At 43.5% G+C, this 15,310-nt stretch overlaps 3 protein-coding genes across 6 annotated transcripts; 2 read left to right on the forward strand and 1 right to left on the reverse strand.

Annotated features, from left to right (window-relative positions):
* Positions 1-460: 460 nt before the first annotated feature.
* eva1c (eva-1 homolog C (C. elegans)) lies at positions 461-6,713 on the forward strand. Of its 2 annotated transcripts, none has more exons than XM_047042977.1 (8): positions 461-2,108; positions 2,295-2,500; positions 2,832-2,955; positions 3,176-3,328; positions 3,720-3,863; positions 5,295-5,372; positions 5,573-5,674; positions 5,763-6,713. In XM_047042977.1, exons 1-8 carry the CDS (start codon positions 1,976-1,978, stop codon positions 6,095-6,097), a joined length of 1,275 nt encoding a protein of 424 aa, XP_046898933.1. In that variant the 5' UTR covers positions 461-1,975; the 3' UTR covers positions 6,098-6,713. The 2 variants fall into 2 exon arrangements, with proteins under 2 accessions (XP_046898933.1, XP_046898934.1); XM_047042978.1 differs by having other exon boundaries at positions 3,179-3,328.
* A 76-nt stretch (positions 6,714-6,789) lies between these two features.
* Positions 6,790-11,387, reverse strand: cfap298 (cilia and flagella associated protein 298). 2 transcript variants are annotated; one of them, XM_047042981.1, is made up of 8 exons: positions 11,286-11,385; positions 10,749-10,892; positions 10,458-10,625; positions 10,219-10,286; positions 9,911-10,069; positions 8,906-9,037; positions 8,562-8,657; positions 6,790-6,967 (listed from the first exon to the last, which is right to left on the reverse strand). In XM_047042981.1, the coding sequence occupies exons 2-8, from the start codon at positions 10,885-10,887 to the stop codon at positions 6,857-6,859; spliced, it is 873 nt and encodes a 290-aa protein (XP_046898937.1). In that variant the 5' UTR covers positions 10,888-10,892; positions 11,286-11,385; the 3' UTR covers positions 6,790-6,856. The 2 variants fall into 2 exon arrangements, with proteins under 2 accessions (XP_046898937.1, XP_046898936.1); XM_047042980.1 differs by lacking the exon at positions 6,790-6,967 and adding an exon at positions 6,978-7,309 and having other exon boundaries at positions 11,286-11,387.
* Positions 11,388-11,400: 13 nt separating this feature from the next.
* grpel2 (GrpE-like 2, mitochondrial) lies at positions 11,401-15,125 on the forward strand. Of its 2 annotated transcripts, none has more exons than XM_047042982.1 (4): positions 11,401-11,602; positions 13,353-13,503; positions 13,768-13,849; positions 14,273-15,125. In XM_047042982.1, exons 1-4 carry the CDS (start codon positions 11,517-11,519, stop codon positions 14,764-14,766), a joined length of 813 nt encoding a protein of 270 aa, XP_046898938.1. In that variant the 5' UTR covers positions 11,401-11,516; the 3' UTR covers positions 14,767-15,125. The 2 variants fall into 2 exon arrangements, with proteins under 2 accessions (XP_046898938.1, XP_046898939.1); XM_047042983.1 differs by having other exon boundaries at positions 11,416-11,602; positions 13,362-13,503.
* Positions 15,126-15,310: the final 185 nt, after the last annotated feature.

Here is a 15,310-nt window from a genome sequence, read left to right on the forward strand (position 1 = left end):
CGCAATCAAGGCATTTGTCGATGGAAAATATGTTTTTGCCCTCCTTCCTACGGGATTCGGTAAAAGTTTAATTTATCAGCTGGCCCCGATGGTCGCGAAGAAGATGGGACACAATGAAAACCCAGTGGCCATTGTGGTTTCTCCTTTTCTTTTGTGGAGTTGTAATCCTAAACGGAGAACATGTTCGTATATGCATTACCCTTTATTGTTTCGCTCAAAAAGGTTGACCGTGTGAACAAGTACTCCCCCTACCCTTAAATTAATTTTACAACACTGGCAAAAATCGTTTTTATTCATTCTTCAAGCATACTTAAAGTCTGCTTGCAGTTTAGTTCTGTTGATAACAACTATGCGGCGCTTAACATACGTCGCATACTCTGTTGCTCTGATTGGTTGTAGATCTATCCAATTGAGCGAAGAGGCATTTGTTTTCCAGGCTCGTTTGAAACACGCCCCGTAGTCAAAGCCCAATGGAGAGTTCTCAGACTCATATTCTGACTAAAATTATGAGTATGACAACGTCAGGCTAATAATCACAGTTAATTCACCGTAAAATATAATTCCCACCATCATCATCATCGTTTCACAAAATCCAATATTGTGAGTAGGCTTACAGGAAGTAGTCGTACAAACAACTGGTAGGCCTACTGCCTCTCCCCTCGTACCCTTCTTTTTGTACTCATTTAGTAGTTTAGACTAAATAAAAAATAGCTGCCAGAATTAACATGAGTCTCAGAACTCTTGATTTTATTTTTTGGGTGTGTAAACGGCCAAATAGCTTAGTGAAACAACTCTCCTTAGACCCCCAAGGCCTGGTTTAGCCTAAAAACACACTTTATAGAACAGGCCCCCGTGGGGCTAACTCTGGAGAATGTTTACTAGCGTCTATACCAGTAGTAGGCCTAAGCATCCTGCACATCCTCTCGTCAGTCTCACCCGTAGGCAATGGCAAATTCACCTGCTGCTGTAGATCAATCAATTACAGCTGCCTGTCCGCCTTCAATGGCATGCCACTCAATAATAATATCCTAAGGACGATACGGACGTTGAGTCTTCCTATTAATTCATTCAACGCCGTTTCTTATTTTATCGTTCTGTAGCCTAATGTTTGTGGAGAATTCCTCGTTTTTTCAAGTAGCCTATCTAACATTTTACTTAGACTATGTTTGTGTAAATAGCACAGCCTAAAGAAGCTAAACCAAGTAGGCTATATGTGAATGGTTTAGGTGCAGGACACTTCACATATTTCCTTTAAACAGCCTAAATATACAGACGGGGAAATATACCAAGGAATATTTCTATAAATGTCCTGCATGTTACATTTGAGTTGTAGCACTTGATAACTCTGCTGCGGCCCCACACAGAGAGTAAACTCCGCTATAGCGTCCTCCCTTTAAACGCTGCCTGCCACGCCCCCAACATGATTACACCAAAGCTATTTGTGGAAAACATGACCCTGCGGGCCACACGAACGTTCACCTATTGTTTTGTGAGAGGTTCTGAGGGCAGGACCCGGATAAAAACGCGTTGTGTTGGACTACGTTCCTTATGAGCTTTCTAATCGCTGTACTTGTTTAGCAACGTGTGGGACTTGTTGCGCTGGTTCTATCCTCTTTGAATGCAGCTCCGCTCCCACTCTGGCGAGGTGCGTTATGTGACGATTTTGGAACAGAAGCCCTCAGCGGCAGGAAGAACATGTGGTATATTTGACACATTTAAAGAATGACAATAATGTATGATTGCAGAAATAATTTGGACATGTTAAACGACCCAAAGACCACTTGTGATAAGTAGCCTATGCAGGCGTGATGAGACCGAAGTTGGACGTATTCAGCAGATGAGGAAGTGTGTGACTTCGGGTTCTAACTTCTATGAGTCCTCCTTAACCTTGCCGTCTTCCCGTGGCCTTCCAAGCCCCCTTTGATAATCAAGCCTGCCTTTACGAAGCCCCGGCAGTGGAGGCGAGCCTCCGAACATGACCTCAGACAGCGGGAATGCAAGTCACTGCTGGTCTATTTCCCACGAGCTAATGTGGTCTCCTGTTTACTTTCTCTACATCTCTGTGCTCCTGTGGACTAAGCGCGTAGACGGACTGGCTGACTTCTCAAGTAGGCCTACGATGTGTTTTGATGCCTGATTGTGATATGATGGTAGATTATGTAGATAAGACAGTTACTGTAATGATGAGCATTATGCCAAAGATTATTCACATGGGTGATTGGATTAAGTAGCCTACATCGTAATTATGAAAATACAGATAATAAACGATATCTCCTATGTATTTTGTCACTCAGACTATCTATCAAGGATAATAACAAGCCACTCTACGCATGCTTGCGAAGGACATGCAGTTCGTCTTTTCTGTCCGCGTCACTCCACCATCTCCATCCAGTCTGCGTTCTACGGACGCGGCGACTCTGATTTCTGCTCCAGCGATCCCAGGGAAGGCGCGGACGCAGTTGCAGCAAATCACAACTGCTCGACTCTTACTGCATTGCAGGCGCGTCTTTTTAGTAGGGTTTGGTTGGTTGGGGGTGGTACAATGACTAGTGTTGTAACTTCGCTCTAACAGTGATTCATACAGACAGACGTACTGTAACACCTTAACCTGAGCATTAAATTAAATCCTGACTTCATTTTCAACCTCAAATTAATTCACAAATGGATTAATCAATTAATGATTAGGCTACACATATCCATTAGAGATGTGTGTGTTAGTGTTGGAGAATTTAGGCTATCAACCAGAGCAGCCAACTCAGATGAGGCAATCTGGCAACAACTCAATTGTCATTTGAATGTTTTGATAAAGTGTGTTTATCTGCCTGGTTCAGAAGGTGCTGTCAGAGTGTGAGGGCTTCAGATCCTGCCAGCTCCCAGTCAACCACCAGGTGTTTGGGAGAGACCCATGTCCAGAAATCCCCAAGTATCTCAGTATAACCTACATGTGCAAGCCCAGTGAGTACCTCAGACTCCTCCCAACCTCTCTCCTCTCTTCCTCTCTCTTTTCTGTTCTCATCGCTCTCTTCTCTCCTTTATCTGTGTTTTTTTCTCAAAGTAGCCTGTGGGCCTCACTGGGCTTGCATGAAGTGAAGAGCGAGAAAAAGAAAGTGCTCTCTCACTCATGCACACACTCATGCACACATTCACACACTAATTGTCTCTCTGCTCTGTTCAGCAGAACATAAGAGCCTGGTGGTGTGTGAAGAGGGCAGGCTGCTGTTGCGCTGTAAGCCCCCCAAGGTGCTCCTGGTCTATGCTGCCATCTTTGGGAGGGGGCGGGGCCAGCAGGACACATGCCCCACCCACCCAACTGAACCATCCCCTTTCGGTAAGTCACGTTCTCACTTTCACTTGTGTTTTTATTACACACACATTAACACAGCAATTTTGAGGACTCACAATTCAGTACTAAACCTAAAACTATCCCTAACCCCAACACACATTTTTTAACACTAACCGTAAGCCCCTTAATTAACCCATAGAAATAGCATTTGACGACCAACAAAATATCCTCACAAGTTACATTTTCCTGAGATTACTAGTTGAGGGACTTGAGGTCCTTACAATAAAAAGGTCAGTACACATATATACACCCCACACACATGCATGTACTGTTCATGAAAAAACTCACATACACCACACGCAAATCTTTTTGGGTGACAACACCCCCCCACACACATACACAGTTGGCTGAACGTGTGTCTCTGTGTGTGTTGTAGACTGTTTGAACCACGAGGCTGTGCATGCAGTGTCACGGGCCTGCCACAACACACAAAGGTGTGAGATGGCAGTCAACAACCAGACCTTCAGAGACCCGTGCTTTCCAGGAACCAGGAAGTACCTGATGGTACTCTACTCCTGTGGTACGACTCCTATGTTGGACATTTTATTTATTTTGCAGATGTTTATTGTGAGACAATATGCCACACAATAGTGCATATTGTGGAAAGCCAGAGTGTAAATACAGAACAACTGAGAAATAGAAAGTTGTTTTTTATTACTCTTAGAACAGATTATTGTTTGAAGAACAGATTATTTTATAACTTTAATAATTAAATTGACAGGAATGTTTTTACATATTTATATAGTGGAAGTAGAGACGGTCTTTGAAAGAGATTTAAAATTATAAATTAGAATGATACTTAGTGTGGTGCCTTGCAATGTCTGACCATAGAATTGTTGGTTGCAGTGCATGTTTGGGAGTTAAGGCAGTGTTAGTACTGTTATATTAGTGCCAACAACCCAGAGAGAAAAATTGAATTCTGGCTTTGCTTCTGGGGCCCTCAGCGGATTTCCTGTTCAACTTCCTACGATTGATCCGTATGCCAGGCTTTTGTGTAAAGTCATCGACTGACTTTGTTATGAGAATCGTCATTGGGGATTTGACTTGAGCTTAGTGCTGAAATGTGCTTTGATGGGCACAATCTGCTGCATTTATACACTAAACAATACCAGCTTTCCTGGATGCTGAGTTACCAAAGAGACCAGACAGCACATTGTGTTTGTGTGTGTTTGTCTGTGGACTAGTCCCCTTAAAAACTCATTATTAGAGGAACCCACAGAGGGGTGTGTACTTCTAGAAACACATAGCAAGTTTGGCTATTTGCAAATGGGTCCAGAACCTCTCAGTTCATTTTTGATGAAGGGTCAAAGGGCAGTAATGGTTAACGGGCACAGACCAAAATACCTCATGCAATTGGATAGACACCATACAACAAATCAGAGCCAGGAAACGTGATCTTGGTTGTTTGATAAAATGCCTCAAAGGCACTGTTGTATAGTCATCATATTAAACACAGAATTACATAAACAATTCTGATTGACCCAACCAGATTCTGTTTGGAAGGAAATATGTTTGAAGGGGAGGGTGGCCAGACTCCAGATGCATAAAAAATGCGTTAATGCATTAACAGTAAATTCAACATTGACTGGTAGATTGGTATGGTTCCCAGGCTACAGCCAGTTTCTTAATCCCTAAAATATACCTCCTCTCTCTTTCTGTCTTTACCCCCCTTTTCACTGCCCCTCCATCTCAATCTGTATCCCCCTTCCCTCTCTATACCCTCTCTCTCTACCCCACTACTCTGTCTACACCCTCCCTCTCTACACCCCCCCCCTCTCTACACCCCCTCCCTCTCCATCTCCCTTACTCTCTACCGTCACTCACATTCCACCCCCCTCCCTCTCTACCCCCATGCATCTATACCCCTCTCCCTCTCTATCCCCCTCCATCTATAACCCTGTCTCCCTCTCTATCCCCTTCCATCTCTACCCCCACCCCTGTCCTCCACCAGTCCCACAGACGTTGGTCAGAGAGACAGACCCAGACATTATCAGGATCACCTCACCTTCAGGAGCAGGGATCCAGGAGTGTAACAACCCATTTTTATCTACACTTGCACCACACTACACTGTGATATTTACACTTACTCCAGAAAAGGCCTTAATATCTACATTATTATCAAAATACACTGTGATATAATAACACCAAACTATACAGTGATATGTACACTAATATGGACTGGATCTACTCTGTGACAACAGTTGTTAACCTGTTGTTATCCTCTGACAGCCTCCCCTTCAGACCTGTCTACTTATCCCAAGGGCTCCAGACGACCAGACAACTCTGCTGTCATGATGAGCAACTCCCTCATGACTTATGGCTACATTAAAGGTACACACACATTCACACCAATACACACATGCTGGAAAGACGCACGTATCCAACTATTCAAGTTATAACATGTCCTACTGTCCTCCAGAGCACCCAGAGACTGCAGCGCTGCTCTTCACCTCCAGCGTGTGTGTGGGTCTGCTGCTCACCCTGCTCGCTGTGTCTGCCAGAGTCTCCTGCAGAGGGCGCTCTTGTAGAGACCAGAAGCACAAAGTCAAGACTCCCAGCCAGACACACAGCAGCGAGGAAGAGGACGAAACAGACTGCTCCTTGCTGTCAGACTCGGACAGGAAGCCGATGTACTGCTGGGAGGAGGTGGCTTATACCACTGAGGCAGCAGAGCAGTTGGAGAGGATAGAGAGGAGAGAGCTGGTCATCCAGGAGATCTGGATGAACGCCTACCTGAACGGAACGGCCATCTGAATGTGGTAACTTGGGATTCCTTGGCAACCTGACTGATATTCCCACATTCATCACTGCCATCCTGGTTCTGATGCTCTGGATCAAGGCATTTATGTGCAGAACAATTTGTGTGGGTGTTGTTTAGTTTGTTGAGGAAATGTTCCCCGGAACATGCATTGTCCCTTCTTCCCTTCATCTGTAACTTTTTCCATAACATTTTACCCTTGTCCTCCTCTCTGGAACGCTCATGGCGAGAACTCTAGAACACCACCTCCTCTTTGGATCCACCCAACTTCCTAGCGTTAAACAGTGTTGGGTTTCCACGACAAGTGTGCCAGAGGCCTGGACAAAGAGAGGAAAGGTGTAGCATCCTTCTCCGTGGGCCTGATCCAAACTCTGAGTCATTCATTCTTCTCTGCGGGCCTAGGGCCTGCATCTGAGTCACCCAACAAGTTCAGATTCAAAACCCTGAAGTGTAGTAACCTAGAACTCAATATAAGTTGTATGAACACCAGAAAACCCAGAAAAATGTATGGACTACATGCACAGTTTTGTTAGTTTATTGACATTGTTGTGAAATCAGTATAATGTTGTCTTCTGGGAATGGCTTAAATAAAGATGAGTAAGAACAGTGACCAGAAATGTAATGTACCAAAGTCATTTAGAGTCCGAGTATGGCTGTCCATTCTGTTAAGGCATTGGTAGCTGCACGCAGAAGGCTGTAGCACAATTGGATTCAGTGGTTATAGATCAACGCAGTAATGCTCCATTTGCTGTTGTTCATCTAGGGCCCCATTTGATGTTGGTGAGGCCCTGGAACTGTCTCTTTAAGGCCTGTCTGTCCGACCAATCAGAATTTAAGTGACTGTCATCTTCCGCCTCATCCAGTTTCTACAACAGAACGAGAACCAAACAAACATGTTTAATGTGTGCAACATACAAACAACACACAAATGAACAGTCAATAGTGAAATGGAAGACTTGGGTAAACTGTGGTATTTAATTTACTAATGCACAGTGCCCATGATGCAGTTGGTGATTAAGATGCCAGTGACACACACACATATTAGTTGAACTAGAGATAAGGCACAGTGTCCGTGATAAAATTGTTATAGATAAATAGTGCAGTGCCTGTGATGCAGCTGGTGACGACAGTTTACCTGTTCCTGTCGCTATATCCACGCCTAAAGAAACCGACCAAGGAGGCTTAAGGGGTAGGAATAATGCCCATGTCTATGATACACGCTGGTGATTATTAATGTCATAGTTGATTTGGTGTTGAGAGTTTTGTGAACATTTGCAATGACGTGCAGGCAGTTTTGACATCAGTAAACACAAATGTATGTAAGAAATGTAAGGGGGATAGTGAGGGCGAGGGGTGGAGAGGGAGGGGGGATAGAGAGGGAGGGGATGGAGAGAGGGGGGGGTGCAGAGTGAGGTGGGTGGAGAGTGAGGGGGGATAGAGATGGAGGGGCAGTGAAAAGGGGGGTGAAGACAGAAAGAGAGAGGAGGTATATTTTAGGGATTAAGAAACTGGCTATAGCCTGGGAACCATACCAATCCGCCAGTTAATGTTTTATGTACTGTTAATGATGATCTCACATCTTCACTGATCTATACTGAGTATCCGCTTTATATTGTCGTTGTGTTAGCTAGCCAGCATTTCCTCCATATAAGAAACCCTTTGAAAGCATTCTGATTCAATGTTATGCCAACAGTCGGCACTGCAAAATAATTGTAGCTAATAACCATCCAGCTATACCTACTGAAATAAACCATCCATTTAAAATATCTTTAATACTTTTTCTAAGTTCGGTAGTCAGTATTTCATCATTAAAATTGTCTGATTTTCTGTATTGCACTGACATGAATAATGCCTGTTTCCGGCTTGCTATATCCATATTGTTTTGGCTCGCGAAACTAGCTTAGTGCAGCTCAGTTAACTGTGTGGGTCCTGGAGTGTGTCATGGTGAGGCAGAAAGGGGATGACTAGAGGACCAATCAGATTGAATTGGCTGGGACCAATCAGACTGAAGTGGCTGGGACCAATCAGACTGAAGTGGCTGGGACCAATCAGACTGAAGTGGCTGGGACCAATCAGACTGAAGTGGCTGGGACCAATCAGACTGAAGTGGCTGGGACCAATCAGACTGAAGTGGCTGGGACCAATCAGACTGAAGTGGCTGGGTTCCCATGCACAGGCACATGAAATATGGGGATTGTTTTTTTTAATGTCGAAATGCTGATCTTAATAACGTCAATCGCGGGACTGCACTCCTTTGAATTATTAAAAGCACACTTTCGGAATGTTGAACTTTGCAGAGTGCCCGGTTCTCCTGATAATCATGGGAATCAAATGCAGACATTCAAACAGAGATTCCTGGCATTATAAGAGAGATGTAAATGTTTGAGTGTTTTAGTATAAAGTCTAATGTTGAATAGCAAATGAAGGTCGAGAATATGGTCTGTCACGACAGGAACTCACCTTGAGTTCTTCCTGTCTGCGGTAGTAGTGCATCATCATCTGCTTCTGCTGCTCCTCGCTGACCAGAGGCTCCCTCGCCGGCGCCCCCTGGCCTCTCTGGAGGGAACAGCAGGACATGAGCTCACAGGTCAGCGGACAATGAGAGGGTTCACTTTCCACTGCGTCAAGGTTTCACAATGCGATCAGATTGAATTTAAATTAAATACGTCCCATCTCACTTTAAATCGATTCAATGCTTCTACATTTTAGTCAAAACAATTTCAATCACATTTGGATTCAAATGAGGAGAAGCTGTTTTTTTAGGGATATGTGGTCCAGACAGGAGAAGGTGGTGGAGGCCTCACCTTTTGGATCTTGACTACAATCTTGGTCTTGTCGTTTTTGCCGAGGTATTCCAGCAGCTTCTTGCCCCTCTGCAGCTCCTTGGCTGCCCACCACAGCTGGCACTCCTCCTCTGGAATCACTTGGAGGGAGGCCTGGGGGGAGAGGGAGAGAGGGAAGGGAAAGTGAATGAAAGAGAGAGGAGGCAGACACAGAGAAATCAATGTAAAACTACATTTTTTTACGATTGCTTAGATGCATTGGTGAAAGCTGAAGCCATGTTTTCAAAACTCTTCTCAGTCAGCAAAACAGAGTGTACGTGGACTAAACTGTGACTCATTTGTCATTGCATTCACACAAAATGCATTCAATGACCGCATTTTCCAAAATCCATGAACTATTGCAAATGTTGTGCATTTCTGCAGTAACCAGACAGAAATTTCTTTTAAAAAGCAATATATTTACTTAATATATAATTTAACAATATTGAATCATTTGAAAACAGCTGATTGTAATTTCTGCAGTTTTTTGTCTCATAAACAAACAGATAAAAGGGTAACTGCAGACTGTGTGAAGAGTTTAAAAAAAGTATAGGATAGGGAGTCAGGTGGCTGAGCAGTTAGGGAATCGGGCTAGCACTCAGAAGGTTGCCAGTTCAATTCCCAACTGTACTAAATTACGTTGTGTCCTTGGGCAAGACACTTCACCCTACTTGCCTCGGGGAATGTCCCTGTACTTACTGTAAGTCGCTCTGGATAAGAGCGTCTGCTAAATGACGTAATGTAATGTAAATGTAAAAAGTGGCTTGAGTTTTGACCAATGCATGTAAGCAACCGAAAGAAAACTTGTGTGGTTAGAAACAGATGGTGTGTGATCCAGAACACAGTTCTTAAAGGTCCAGGCACTACCCCGCCCCTCCCCCATTGAGGAAACACATGTACACATGAAAGCACGGGCAGTCAATCAATACAATTTACATTGCATGGGACATTAGGATATTCATTTCCATAATAGTGTTTTTTAGTCACCTGCGTTCCAGAAAGGTCTTCCTGGTTCTCAAACTCCATCCTGATTGGATCATGGGGGGGCAAGCCCATTGGATACACGATCATGACCGCACCCCTTAACTGGTCCAGGGCCTCCTTCACCATCTCCATAGTAACGCATACATTAGCCTGGGCTTGTTTCTTGATAAACAACAAAGACGAACACAAAAAGATGAAAAGCAGGAAAAAAAGAAAAAACAACCCGACCCATTTCTCTGTTTCAGGTTGTGAGTTGACTAGTCTTAATCACAAGAGAAACACAAGATAGTTTACAGTAACATCTTACTCACTTTTGAGATGAGTGCCTTGGCCTCTTCCATCGTTTTAGTTAGCACCTCTTTCATCTTGTCATTGGGCGCTAGTCGGAGAAACAGTTTTAGGATAGTTGAATGTCAAGTGTACAGTGTGCTTCGATGCAAACTCAGTCAACTATCACTATTACTCTTCGATAGCGATGTGTAAAGTGAGTGAACACGTTTGTGTATGTAGCTATCCATGCATGCGCTTCAAGCGTTCGTCTGGTTCCCACCATGCCCGTTCCTCCTCCCGATTTCGTCCTTCTTGAAAACCGCTCCGCCGCTGGGCACACACCTCTCCTCCCACTCGTCCTTCAGTTTCAGGTCCACCAACTGTTCGTCAGTCAGCCCCTGCATGTTGGGCGGCAGAGTGGTTCCGTGATCAGCTAGCTCTGATATTTCTGGGGAAGATAATAATGGATTTAGATAGGTATAGCACTAAGTTAGCTTGTGAGTCGCTGCGACGTTGTTGCGAGTTAATGATGAGTAAACAATCATATTTAGTTCAGGCTTCAGTCACCTACCCGAGCATATCCTGTCGACTTTCAGTCTCCCGTTGTAGATAGCAGCAACCTGCTGGATGACCGTTTCTACCGGGACATCCACGGTCGTGTTAAACAGAAACTGGCTCTCATCACCGTGCTTCACGTGCATCTGGACCATTTTTTCTGAGAAGTAATAGAACAACAACGAATGAATGCTACTTTAGTTACTTAGTGCTAGCTAAATACGTCTCGTAAAACCTGACAGGTTAACTGAGCAACGTTCTTATGACGCTTTTAGTTAAGTTCCACGCAATTTTATGAACAAGCAAGTGTTACTTCAGACGGGTAGAAAATGAGACCAACTACTCTAGTTAGCTACTGGACCTCTGAAAGTCCTGGAAAAAAAACGTTACCATAGCAACATCAAACACAGCATATTTTTTTCCAAGAGACTAGCTAGCCTCCTGACTGTCTGGTAGTGGTTACAGTAACAATTCCAACTATTTATTTAAATCACAGCAACATAAGACAAACCAGGCTATGATAAGATTATATTGCTTAAAAGACTGTAGTTACCTAGGCTCGTATTGTGAGAATGTGAGACAGCAACCCTCCAAATGTTGACTTCTTGAATCACATTGACTTCCTGGATGCGTGGACACGTGCTACGCAGTGCACGACGTACGTTAGCAATTACGTGCGTGTGAACATTTTAGAAGTTACGGCATGACTAAAACGTTAGTGTGAACGAATCCCCTTCAGCAGCTTCGAAGCTAGAATGTAATCTCTGAAGTGAGTTTCAGAAGGATGATGACCATCCATAATATCTCCACCAGCAGAGCTACTATAGCCGTTGTCTGCAGATTAAGGCACTGGATATGGGGTCATTTCAGGTTAGTCCAAGTATCCCTCTTTCTGACGTGGCTGATTTGGACATCTCGAGACTGTTCAATGAAAGTACGATACAGAAATTAATAAAAACGTTGTTCATTCGTTCGTAACTAAAATTGCCGAGGAGATACTGGGCAAATTACATATTTGTAAATTAGGTGTACTGTTGCACTTCGTTGTCCCCATCGATACGATTTTCACTTTGCTTCCATGTGGCCTTTAGGCTACTACATTGCTAATCTAACAAGTATTCTCAAGAAACTGAGTTTGAGCAGTACAGTAGAATACATTCCTCAACAACGGGGGGCCGGGGGTTGATGGCGCAAATTGGGGGACCTAGGAGGAGGTATGTAGCCTAGCAGTAATGCTAGTGCCTATAAGTGCTAAGTCTCAAAAAAAGACGATGTAGAGATTTAGATAAGAGTAGTCAAAGTTTAACTTTATTGTCATGTGTATTAAAAATACAGATGTGCTCAGGCTTTCATTAGGGTAACACTGACGTCATCCCTGAAAGACAACAAAACCATCAAAAACCTTTATAGATGTGTAGGCTATGCATTATATACATTACATACATATTCATAGATATTACATACATACAGTACACGATAACGTCACGTAACATAATGGCAAATTCAAATGAGTGCGTCAGCTGTTCAGCAAACTGACTGCCTGTGGAAAGACAGTGGCACCTAAATGCACTTAAGTGTTGTAATGTAATGCTTTAGTGTACTACATATTATGTATATGAAGTATACATATAATATATGTAATATGTGTATACAGTGACGGCAGGTGGTGATATTGGGTTAAAAAAGTGTAGACTATTCATTCATCAGTAGTTCACGCTGCAGTAAATGCAGAATTACATCCGAGATAAGTTGCAACAACAAAATTATATAGCCTACCTTGTTATTATAAGTGCTCTACAACAATAAGCTACGATATAACAAAGAAATAACAAAGGAAAAGATAACAAAGATAACAGGTGACAAAGTAAAGGATCCACCTGATCCAAAATTATTCTAACACCAGCCATCTCAACAATCACGTTCCCCACTCTATCACACATCGCTCCACTAGCACCTGACTTTCTATACCGCTGTAAAAAACAAAAATTGGTCAAAAAACAGCCTCTGTGGGCTGAATTAATTTAGCCCACATAGGCAACACATCATGAGAGCATGCCAGACATTTGTCATTCACAAGTCCCACTCTGTACAGTAGCACCCCGGCTGTCATTGGTCAAAAGTCAGTGGCCTTTGGGCTGAATTAATTTATCCCAAACTAGCAGCAAACCAAGGGGCCATGCCTCAAAATCTGTCACACACTAGGAAGATGAATGGTAGCTGATGCGTTTGGTTTTTTTTTTTTTTACAAAAAATGTCTCGACTTAATTGTAAAAGATAGAGAGGGCTTAGCCCTGTTAGCCCATTTATACCAGCCGCCCCATGTGTATAATGTATGTATGTAGTCTCTAGTGGTTTTTATGTTTTGGGGGGATGATGAGACTAACTGCTACAAACCTCATACCTATTGTACAAGATCATTGTAAGATCCTCCACCATAACACACCATTTAAGAAATGTTGTTTGACAGTGTTTGTTGCAACTCTCTCTGTTTCCCTCTCTCCCTACATCTCTCTACCTACATCTCTCTCCCTCATTATCTCTCCGTACATCTCTCCCTCACCCTGAATCCGTCTCTTTTCCTACAAATACCTCCTCTCTCTTTTTCCATCTCTATTATTAGCACCTACAGCACTGCATCAAAACAGAGCAGCAAAGGTGATGATACTTGTTGTGGCAATGACCCCACAGATGACCTCGGCCTGCCAGGGAGTCGGGTCAGGGCTCTAGAGGTCAAAGCCTGCCAGCTGGAGAAGCAGGTCAGAGACCTCACGGTAAGAAACACGCCTCTCACACAAACAGTTATGTAGTTTGTGGATGTGTAGACTGTCTGCTACGGATTCGTCAATGTTCTTTTTCAATGTCATGTTAGTTAAATGTGATTTTTAATAGCCATTTCTTTTAGTTTTCTGCTGTCTCTTAAAATGAAACATTTGCGTGTGTCACAGAACCCCATCACTGACTTGTAACGGCCATACGGCATTTAAACCAAACATCACATAAGCATTTAACATCTGTGTGGTTATTTTGTGTTGCAGGAGCAATACAACAAAGCCATGGCCGATTCTGACTTGGTCCGCAGAAGAACACAAAAGTTTGTTGAGGACGCCAAGTTGTTTGGTGAGGCCTGAGGGAAAAAGAGTTCATCCTGCACCAACAGTGTGACTTTGAGCTCTGGGATTTGTATAGTATTTGTCAGACAACTGACAGGGGAGCGAAGTAACACCAGGCAAGAAAAATGATTAGATCAAAGACACTGATATTGTCAGTTGCAAAGTTTCTCTGAGGTATGGTCAGTAAAACAAGCAGAGAAGGAAACAGATGTGTCAATCACAAATAAGGCAGTTCCATGTCAGCATTATCCTATTAGCTCTCTTCCTAGGAGGGAGTCAGAGGTAGGTCGAAAATACCCCTTGACCTAGCCCTCTCTCCAGAAATGTGCCCTAAATACCTCTTGACTTAAGCGCTCTCTCTCCAGCATGGCCGTAAAAAGCCTACTGTCTTCTGAATAATAACATGGTATCTTCCACCCCTCTCCCACAGGGATCCAGAGCTTTTGTCGGGACCTGGTGGATGTAGTTGACCTATTGGAGCAGACCACTAAAGAGGTACATGGAAGTCATGACCAATCCACTACCAGTAAGCAGGGGGATATGGGTCAGACTACTGCACACTCACAGGGGGGAAAAGATGAAGGCCAGAGCTTGGACCGTATCACTGCAGAAGCACGGGGAGAGGGCCTGGAGGTGGACCAGGACCAGACCGGTAGGGTGTCCAGGCAGCTGGCCCAAGTCCAGGCCAGGCTCCAAGAGGTCTTCTCCAAGCACGGCCTGGAAAAGATGCAGCCAATAGGGTCCAGGTATGACCCCTACCAGCACCAGATTGTCTGCCACACATCTGCCCACCAGGAGGTGGAGCCCTCCACCATCGCTTTGGTGAAGCAGGAAGGGTACATCCTCCATGGACGCACCATTCGCCACGCCCTTGTGGGTATCGCTGTGGCAACGCAGGGGAAGGGGTTGAAAGGTTCTGATTAGTGTTGAAAACTCCAGAACCAGAACACTCCTGAACCTGTTCTGGTACTTATGCCTTTAAACTTACATGTTCGGAATGTAAGTGTTACCCAAAAGATTATACGAAAGTGAAAATTCTGAAATACATATTTAGAATGTTTTCTACTCAACACAATGCACTTATTTGAAGGTGATTATATGCACTTTATATGTTTGGATCAACCTTTTCAGTTCTGTATTAATTAATCTTTGGCACTGATACCAATGTGACCTTCGTGTGGGTTATACCACTATGTGGAGTGGACAATAAAGATGTACATAGTATTATATGTATGGTTTCACTGTGTGTGTGTTTGTGCAAGTCAATAAACTATCCAAATGTCTGAGTTTTTGAATAAAGTTTTTTATATTCATAATAATAACAGTAAAGTGCAAAAGTCATATATAACAATAAATTCAGACAGTGTGACATATCAGGACAAATCAATTGTTAGGCAACAGTTAGTTTCACATTCCCAAAGAAAGCTGTATTTGACACAGCTGTCATGCTTTATCTACTTTCCTATTG

This window comes from Hypomesus transpacificus, chromosome 20 (genome assembly GCF_021917145.1).
Source record: "Hypomesus transpacificus isolate Combined female chromosome 20, fHypTra1, whole genome shotgun sequence".
Classification (NCBI taxonomy): Eukaryota; Metazoa; Chordata; class Actinopteri; order Osmeriformes; family Osmeridae; genus Hypomesus; species Hypomesus transpacificus.

Bases quoted from the DNA above. Each gene is read 5' to 3' on its own strand.
- grpel2 (XM_047042982.1), top strand. From the start codon at position 11,517: ATGATGACCATCCATAATATCTCCACCAGCAGAGCTACTATAGCCGTT. The intron at 11,603-13,352 runs GTTAGTCCAAGT...CTCTATTATTAG, and splicing joins TGGATATGGGGTCATTTCAG to CACCTACAGCACTGCATCAA. The intron at 13,850-14,272 runs GTGAGGCCTGAG...CCTCTCCCACAG, and splicing joins TGAGGACGCCAAGTTGTTTG to GGATCCAGAGCTTTTGTCGG.
- cfap298 (XM_047042980.1), bottom strand. From the start codon at position 10,887: ATGGTCCAGATGCACGTGAAGCACGGTGATGAGAGCCAGTTTCTGTTT. The intron at 10,626-10,748 runs GTAGGTGACTGA...TATCTTCCCCAG, and splicing joins AGTCGACAGGATATGCTCGG to AAATATCAGAGCTAGCTGAT. The intron at 10,287-10,457 runs GTGGGAACCAGA...TTCTCCGACTAG, and splicing joins CGGGAGGAGGAACGGGCATG to CGCCCAATGACAAGATGAAA.
- eva1c (XM_047042977.1), top strand. From the start codon at position 1,976: ATGACCTCAGACAGCGGGAATGCAAGTCACTGCTGGTCTATTTCCCAC. The intron at 2,501-2,831 runs GCGCGTCTTTTT...TGCCTGGTTCAG, and splicing joins CGACTCTTACTGCATTGCAG to AAGGTGCTGTCAGAGTGTGA. The intron at 5,675-5,762 runs GTACACACACAT...ACTGTCCTCCAG, and splicing joins GACTTATGGCTACATTAAAG to AGCACCCAGAGACTGCAGCG.